Source organism: Belonocnema kinseyi, chromosome 8 (genome assembly GCF_010883055.1).
Source record: "Belonocnema kinseyi isolate 2016_QV_RU_SX_M_011 chromosome 8, B_treatae_v1, whole genome shotgun sequence".
Classification (NCBI taxonomy): Eukaryota; Metazoa; Arthropoda; class Insecta; order Hymenoptera; family Cynipidae; genus Belonocnema; species Belonocnema kinseyi.
The window spans coordinates 42269282-42278806 of record NC_046664.1 but is presented as its reverse complement, the minus strand read 5'-3'; the positions used below and the strand labels follow the sequence as shown (position 1 = coordinate 42278806).

The 9525-nt window shown below is 26.9% G+C and overlaps 1 protein-coding gene across 1 annotated transcript; it reads right to left on the bottom strand.

The window, feature by feature from the left end:
* Positions 1-1530: 1530 nt before the first annotated feature.
* On the bottom strand, positions 1531-6141 carry LOC117178149 (cytochrome P450 6k1-like). The gene is made up of 5 exons (XM_033369413.1): positions 5439-6141; positions 2873-3112; positions 2505-2782; positions 1944-2133; positions 1531-1852 (listed from the first exon to the last, which is right to left on the bottom strand). The coding sequence occupies exons 1-5, from the start codon at positions 6085-6087 to the stop codon at positions 1689-1691; spliced, it is 1521 nt and encodes a 506-aa protein (XP_033225304.1). The 5' UTR covers positions 6088-6141; the 3' UTR covers positions 1531-1688.
* Positions 6142-9525: the final 3384 nt, after the last annotated feature.

The following is a 9525-nucleotide window of genomic DNA, read 5'->3' as shown; positions in this document are numbered from 1 at the left end:
GAGAATTCTGGATCAATCTGAAAAATCTCTATCCCATCCACACACTACTCCTTTCCCCTGGCGAGTGAGTCACGCCTACCCCGAAAGGGAAATGGCTTAATGATGTAAAAAAAAAAAAAATCAATCATTAAGATTGAAGATTTGGAATTGTAATTCTAAAAAATTATAGAACTTGGAATTGTAAATCATTAAAATTAAAGAATTTTCATTTTTTTAATTTAGAATCTAAAAACTATGCGAATTTTAGGTTCTGCCTTTAGAAATGCAGTAGTTTGAATGATTAACATTTCAAATGTCTTCAATTTGAAAGATTCATAAGTGAAAACTCTGAACTTTTAATCTTCAAAATTATCACAAATCAAACATTATTATTTCAACATCTTTCGGAATTAAAGAGTTTTTTATTTTAATTTATTAAATGTTTACAACTTGATGCAATTGAAGTATAATTTGCTATAATATATGATAATTTTGTATTTTTTTACGAACTTAAATAATAATTAAACAAAGCTGTGGAGTGCGGATGCCGTACTGAGTGATCAAGTGAATGCAATTTCAGATTTAGAAATCTAAAATACAAAGTGAGCTATTGTATAAAAGAACATTTTCGTCGTTTTTACAAAATCCATGAAAGATTGGTTAAAAATTTCGGATTTAAAAAATGTTAAATCAATTGCCAATTTTCAAAATTGGAGAGTTTTCAATTGTAAATCGTTCAACTTGAAGAGTTTTCTATTGTAAGTCTTCAAAATTGAACTAGCGCAAAAAAATGTTCCAAATTACATTCCTTTAGAATATCATTCTTGAAAATTGAATAATTTATAATTACAAATTTTTTACATTTAAAAATTATCAATTGTAACGCTTCAAAATTACAAAACTTCGAATTGAAATTCTGTCAAAATTGAAAAGTATTTAATTTTGTAAATTTACATTTAAACTAAATTGAATTAAATTAATTTAGAATTAAAAATTCAAAAATTTCTACTAATAATTTTTCACAATAATTATTATTTCATAATTGAATTGTATTTTGTAATAATTCCACTCTTTCAGATTCTATTTGCATATTCATTTTCAACACCGTTAATTGTATCTTCAATAATTAATTAAAATTTCTGAACAATTTTGTTGTAGAAATGAAAATATCATATGCAAATTAGTCAAGAATAAAAAAAGTTTAGAAAATGCATTAGAATCCGTGATATGTAGTCATAACCATCATATCTTTAAAATTGTAAATTTTTCAGTTTGCAATAATAATCCCAAAGAAGAAATAGGGGATGAGCATAGTAATAATTTGAATTTGGAATGGCTTTGTACCAAAATAATGTTAATAAAATATCTTTATTTTGCAAGAGATATAAATTTTCAGAACTGTAAAAATTTTTATAAAACAAGAAATAAGATATCACAATATAAAAATAATTATATAGTGTATTTCGCTATGCAAAATATACACATAAACATTCTAAAGTTATTTAAATCTAAATTAATTAAAATTATTACTGGTTTCTTTGTTAACCTATTATAATCATTGAAAAAAATGTATCAAATATTTTTTTGAATGCGTATTTTAAACCCTAAATAAAAATTAAAAGTCGGAATTAAAACAGTCTTTCCAACCATTTTTTTCGTCATTAAACTTTGAGACTGTATTTTTAAAATACTATAAGAATTTGCTCATCCTAATCGAAAACTTTCTTTAAATCTAACTTCACTCCATCAAATGGTCTAACAAAAATTTCCTGTGGATCTATTTCACATTTATGCAAAGGGTTTAGAGCAACTTCGTAGTCTCGTAGCAATGTCGCTAATCCAACTGCAATGAGCAGCATTCCAACGCGCTCTCCTGAAAATTATTCATTATTAATTACTAGTCAATAAATTATATAAACATTTAAATGAAATTTAAAATAGAATAACCATTTTTAAACACAAACCTATACAAGCTCGGGGGCCGACACCAAAGGGTAAATAAGTACAAGGGACAATATCGCCCTTTCTTTCCTCACTGAATCTGTCTGGATCGTATTTTAATGGATCTTTATGAAATCTAGGATCTTCATGAAGGCCATTGAGAGCTGTATAAACCGCTGTACCTTTTTCCAGTACAATCTCTGTTCCAGGAATCTTAACAGAAAATGGTTAAATAATATTCCTAAATCTGATTATAAAATAATTTGTTAAGCTTAATTTTAATGAAAACTAACGTTAAACAATGCTTATTCAAACAATTAAAATTGAAGATATTAAAATTACAAAATGACTTATCTAATAAAATAAATTTTCTTACTTGTATGCATAATAAAATGAGATTGTAAGTGGCAAAAAGTAAGAACATTCATTGCAGTATATAATTAACTTCGTAATTTCAAATTTTTTAATTTTTACCGACAAACGAACCCAAGTCTCAAAATGGCCCATACAGGCCCATATACCTATTTTGTTAAAAAATTACTTAAAAAATAATTTAATAATAGTCGGAAATTGAAATATCTTACTTTATAATCTTTTAATGCAACTCTGTCAATAATTGGTGTAGCAGGATAAAGCCTCATAGTTTCATAAATGGCTTGATATAAAAGTTTCATTCCTTGAATGCCTTCATAAGTAAATCCGTCTTTTTTCAACTCTTCTTGAATATTTTTTCTGACTTGACCCTGAAGAATAGGATTTTTTGCCAATTCGAAGAGTGTTAGTGCCATTGTTACAGAGCTGGTTTCGATCCCAGCTATAGCATAAATAACAGGCTGCGCCAAAAGTGTGTCATCGGGAATTTCTATAGAAATAATTTTTGATAAAAACACATTAAAGTGTTAAGTATAATTAAGTTTTTAATTAAATCGAAGATTGAATTGCATGTCCTCACCGAAATTTAACTTATCCCTCTCCTTTTTTATTTCCAATAAAAGATCGATGGAATCTCCCCATTTGGTTCCTGATTTTTCACGTTGATCCATCACATCCCAAAACAAAGTACGAAAATAGTTTGTAGAACTTCTCAATATGCCTTTATGAAAAATACTCAAGAAATTTGAGAAAGCTGGAAAAAAAAAGTTTGCAAATAGCAAAATTGATCCTACGAGAGATTTCTTCAAAGGTTCACGACCTGCAAACAAAAAATTAAAGCATTTTTTACGAAATAAAAATGCATTTGAAAAAACTTTTTACTGGTTTAAAAAAATCTCTAAGAATCTACTTCATTTGTGGCGAAAAAATATATTTGAATCAACACCGAAATTTGGAAATGTAAAATGTTTGGACTTCCATAACAGCCCGAGGGGGGAAGCAACTCCTAAAAGTGCAGTCCAGCGGTTGTGAATTACGCTGGATGAAACTGAAGTACCTTAGATTACTGCAATTTTTTCGTATTACTTTAATTACAAATGGGGTTTTCCATATTACAAGTGGATTGTCTGGGATTACAAATGTATTACAAGTGAATTACTTCATACTACATCGAATTGTCAAGAATTACAAATGGATTACCTGGAATAACGATTGGATTACTTCAACTTACGAATGGATTGTCTAGTTTTACAAATGGATTGCCTGGAATAACAAGTGAAATATCTGAGGGGAAATTTGGATTACAATTGGATTACCGGTGATGGCAAGTGGATAACTGCACCTTACAAATCGATTATCTGGAATTAAAATTAATTACCTCGGATTACAAATGAATAACCTAGAATAACAAGTGGATTACTATATCTTACAAATTGATTGCCTGGGCTTACAATTGGTTCATATTACAAATGAGTTGCCTAGGTTTACGAATGGATTGCCTGCAATTACAATCAGATTAATCAGCTTACACGTGGGTTATCTTAGAATACAAATGAATAAATTGACATTAAAAATTAAAATAATTAATTGTTAATTAAATTGAATTATTAAAAATTTTTGTTCTATATAATTTTCTAAACGCCTACAATAAATCACATAACATACAAACATGATAATTTACAGAATTCACCGTCCAAAATGCTCTCAAAGCAGGGGCAATTGGATTATTTTATGATTATTTTTTAAATGGTTTAATTTTTAACATATACAAAAATGAATTTTCAAACAAATGGTCGAATTTCTGAACTAAAAAGGGTAAACTTCAATAACAAAAAGTTGCATTTTTATTCAATAGTTGAATATTGAAGCTAGAAATACGTAAATTTTAGATGACATTGGAATTTTCGAAAAAAAGGTGAGTTTGTAACCAATCACGGTTCCACCAACAAAAATGAATTTTCAATCTAGAAGGACGATTTTTCTATCCAATTAGTGGAATTTTCAACAAAAAAGTTAATTTTTCAATAACAAAAAAAGACATGACTTTTTAAAAATATCGTATTATATTTAAACCAAAAACAGCTGCAAAAAGAAAAATGTACAACCAAGTACATAGTTGAATTTTCAACTAAAAAAGATTATTTCTCAACCAAAAAATGTCAAATTTGATATTTCAACCTAATAAATATTTTGATTTTAAATCAAATACAGTAATATTTAACCAAAAAGATGGACGTTCAACAAAAATGTAATAGTTGACATTTCAACCAAAAAATATTTGTATTTAAAATAAAAAAATAACCAGTTGAATTCAACCAAAAAACGAAATTTCAAAAAAATAGTTAAATCCTCAAATACAACAGAATAATTGTAATCAAAAAGTCACAAATTTAGCCAAAATGAATACAATTTCTTTCAATAGAGATTTGTATTCGGGTAGATTTAAATTTAGATTGTACCAATAAAACCCAATAGAAATTTACAATACAAAAAATTCAATTAGTAGTTAAATTTTCTTTTTCTTTCAACCAAGTAATTGAACTTCCAATCAAGAAGAATCATTTTCAATAAAAAAGTTGCATCTTCAGTCAAAAAAATGAATGTTCAGCAAAGCAGATCATCTTTCAAACAAGCAGTTGCATTTTTAACCAAAAAAGATGTATTCCCAATGAAAAAATTAATAATTTGATGTATTAACTGAAAACTATCAATTTTCAACCAAAAATAGAATAGTTAATTTTCAGTTAAAAAAATTATTTTAAATAAAAAACGATCAATTTTAACATAAAATGAAATAGTTAGATTTTTACTTAAAAAGATTACTTTTCAACTAACAAAGAATATTGAAATATTATTGAATAACTAGTGAGTGAAATGTTTTTTTACCAAAGTAGGTCAACTTTCAATCAAGTTGAATTTCCAACGAAAAAAAGATGAATTTTCAATGAAAAATTTAATAGTTGAATTTTGAACTAAAAACGATCAATTTTCAATCATAACTGGATTAGTTAAGTTTTCAGTTAAGAACCTAAATTCCTAACAACAACAACAAAACTAATTTTCATCAATAAAGTTAAATATTCATCCAAATAATCGAACAGAAATAAATTACAATAAATAAATTTAGAAAATTAACTTTTACTTACTACGATTAAAAAATTCTTGATCATTTCCAAAAGAATTGGTTCTCACTCCGTAAGCAAGAGAAGATATAACATCTGTGACGTATCTGAGAGACACATTCTGAGAGTCGACATTTTTTACTTTTTCAGTCTCGGTAAACTGACCACCAAGAAAATTTATCATATTTTCTGAAGATTCTATCATTAACGAGAAAAGTTTTTTTTGTTTTCCACTGGAGAAAGCTGGCGAAAGCTTCATTCTCAAATATTTCCACTCAGGATTGTTAATGGAGAAGAGACTGGTGCTATCAATAAGGTCTTTGGTTTTTTCATTGTAAAAATAGCGGTTCTGGAAGATTTGAAAATCCTTCACAAGAACTTGTTTGATGAGCTCTGGATCTCTCATCAGGAAAAATGGTTTATGCATTATGTAAATTCCAATAAATGGCTCATCTCCTGCTTCCTGGTGGAGTTTACCGAGGAGATTGCCAGCAGAAATTCGACCAAGAATTGCATCTTTGAAGTTTCCAAAGAACCAATGAGTGGGTGGTGAAGCAATTCCTCTTCTTTTCCAATAACTTAATTTGTGTTTGATATAAAAATATACAGATATCAAAATAAAAGTGAAAACACCAAGTAAATTCAGAAAAAAGGACGAACTGAGGAAGAACATTTTAAAATTTAAACGTTGACACTGATGATTCTCCACATTTACTGTGGATCGTTTATAGACTCTAGATCTAGAGGATTATCATAGCTATGCGACGGGAGTGTTTATCTAATTGTCAGAGAGTGAATCACTTCAAGATATTTTGAAGGACTTTAATCGTCATCATTTACTTTGCCCGTACATGGTTCGAAAAGCATACAATTTAATAAAATTCTCAAATCTTAGAAAACCGTTAACTAAAAAATGAAAGAAGCCGAGAAAATCGACAAAAACTGTTTCGAATCTTTAATTCGCGTGTATCGTGGATTCTAATTCATTTTTTAAACTTTTTTGTTCTTGACTAATTTGCATATGATCTTTTCATTTCTGCAAAAAATTGTTTAAAAATGTTAAATAATTATTGAAAATGCAATTAAAGGTGTTGATTGTGATGCTGAAATGCGGGAAAACACCGTAACGGAGAGTTACGAACGCGCTTCGAATTACGGGCCTTAAAAATAGGCCTGTCGTGATTTGAGAGAACGCCATTCACGGCAAATAGAAAATGAAACAGTGCAACTATTACCAAATATTATTCAATTCTGCAATCATAATTATTGTAAAATTTTATATATTTTTAACTTTATTATCAACCATTTTTTAATTTTCAATTGTTGGTCTTCAAAGCTAAATACCTTCCAATTTTGAAAGATTTGCAATTCAAATAATTATATTTTAAAGGTATACAATTTGCAAAATATTTTTGGAATAGTTCAATTTTGAAGACGTACAATGGAAAATTCTACAATTTTAATAATATGCAATTTAAAGCTTCCCAATTTTGAAGACTTACAAAGAAAAACTTAAAGTTTAAATGTTTACTTAAATTCTTAGGAAAAGGTAATTTTTATAATAATTTGATTATCAAATTTATGGTAATTGAATAATAAACTATTTAAAACTAAAATAGAGGTTTGCTGTCGTTTATTCGATTTTTTATATACAAATTTATACACACTTGGAAAAGTGGATTATTCGAGATAGAAAAAAATTTTAATTTACATCAAACCGTTTTGATTTCCTTAAGCTATTACAATTTTTGAAATTAAAATAACACCTTTTTTTAGTGAAAAATGAATCTAAAATTTAAGACGAATCTTTGAAATTCGATTTATTCGAATCTTGGAACAAGTCGAATTTCGAAGATTCGACTTGGCTCTTGGATCCATTTTGTAACCAATAAGCTGTTATTTTGATCTATTAAATTCTAATAATCCAAGGAAATTAAGCCGGTTTGATGTACAGTCAACTTTTTTCTATTTCGCAAAAAACTAACGTATAATATTTAATTTGTATTTTCGAAATTTTTTCAAATAGTTTAATTTTGAATTATTGAAATTAAAATTTATGTAATTTTAAAGATTTATATTTGCATGCAATGTAACTTTGAGCATTTTTTTCAATATCTAATTCACTTTTTAAGATTTACAATGAAAAATTCTTGAATTTTAAAGACTTACGATTTGAACCTTTTCAATTTTAAAGTTTTGCATGAAATTTCCAATGTAAATAATCGAAAACGCAGAATTTTGAATTGTAAAACATAAAAAATTTATAATTATTAATCGTAAATGTTTTTAATGCGAAATTTTGAATTTTAAAGATCAACGTTTCAAAGTTTTATAATTTTTAAGAGTTACAATTAAAAAATCCGGAATTTTAGATTAGTAGATTTGCAAATTACTTCATCATTACGACTTATATTTTATAGGAATGTAATTTTTACTATATTTTTCAATAGTTTAATTTTGAAGATTTACAAAGGAAAATTCTTTAATGTTAATGACTTTCAATTTAAAATTCCCCAATTTGGAATATTTACATTTCGAAACTCTCCATCATTATTATTATTATTAATATTATTATTATGAATCATTCTTTTGTTTTTAATCTGATCTTTAAAGTAGTTTTGCAGGAAATCGGACGTTTTTTACCGAAAATATGGATAAGAATATCATTTATTAAATTTACATATATTCCAAATGGATTACGTATCAGATAAAAATCGATTTTGTTTATTTTTGAATACTTTAAATTTTAATTGTTGTATTTGATGCTTTGACAAATTCTAAAAAGGTTTAGAGGCCGCGCATAAATTACGAATTTTTTCGTCAATATATTAAGGAGTTATCAAAAAATAACCTAACATATGGGTTATGGGCGGTTGAATATTACTGTTTTTTTATCATTCAACTAAGTACTTAAACCAATAGTTGAATTTTCAAAAAAAGAGAAATTCTTAATATGATAGTTGATATATTTTAATCAAGAAAAGGTTGTTTATTCAAATCAAAAACTGTTGATACTTAAACCAAAAAGGTGTATTTTTAACTAAATACAGCGAAACTCTTCTATAGCGCCGATTTTGGGGCTGGCGGTGGGTGGGAACTAACTCACTATAGCCCGCTCCCCTTTTGTTTGTTCACGCTTGAGTGCTCTCCTGAGTGATAACCGCAGACCCCGCGCACCCTGCGCAGCTCCTGTTACATCTTCCTGCGGCGTGGCATCAATTGTTACAAGGGCTATAGAAGGGAGGGCTATTGCATGATTTGACTGTAGTTCAATCCAAAACTAAAGCAGATTCGTTTTCAACCAAACTGTTGAATTTATAAGCCAAAAAGACGATCTTTCTACTAAGCAGTAGATTTCCCAACCAAATATTTGATTTTTTCATCAAAAATATAAATTTTCTACTGAAAAGACGAATTCTCAACGAATTACTTAAATTTTCAACCAAAAATATAATACGTTATTTTTTATTTTAAAACTTATTTTCTGTAATAATAACGAATTTTTTACAAATAAAGTAGAATTTTTAAGCCAAAAAGGCCTATTTTTGAGAAAGTAGTTCAACTATTAACCTAAAAAGATAAAATTCTAAAAATATATAATTTAATTTATTAATAAATAATATTTGTTTATTATAAATAATAAAATAAATATAAGATTCAGTAATAAAATAAATAATTTAAATTACCAGAATTTAAAACAAATGTAATAGTTGATATTTGAATCAACAAATATCTGCAAATATTTTGGTCTAAATCTAAGGCAGTTATTAGAATTAAAAAAATCATAATTCCAAGAAAGTAGTTGAATCCTTAACGGAAACAGATTTATTTTCAACCAAACAGTTGCATTTTTAACCAAAAGGGATGAATTTTCTACAAAAAAAATCGAATCTTCAACAAATTACATTAATTTGTAACCAAAAATATAATATTATTTATTATATTTTTTTGTTATTTAAAATTTAAAAAAAAAAGAATTTCTTTCAAATCAGTTGAATTTTCTGGCCAAAAAGACGAATTTTTAAGAAAGTAGTTCAACTTTCAAACAACGAGTTGAAGTTTCCACCTAAAACATGAAATCCTTAGAAGATTTAATTTATTAATAAATTAT

What these genes read in the sequence shown, in the direction of transcription:
- LOC117178149 (XM_033369413.1), bottom strand. Translation starts at nt 6,087, where the DNA reads ATGTTCTTCCTCAGTTCGTCCTTTTTTCTGAATTTACTTGGTGTTTTC. An exon ending in TTGCATTAAAAGATTATAAA is followed by an intron (nt 2,134 to 2,504) that starts GTAAGATATTTC and finishes TTTTCTGTTAAG; the next exon opens with ATTCCTGGAACAGAGATTGT. An exon ending in CGGCCCCCGAGCTTGTATAG is followed by an intron (nt 1,853 to 1,943) that starts GTTTGTGTTTAA and finishes AATAATTTTCAG; the next exon opens with GAGAGCGCGTTGGAATGCTG.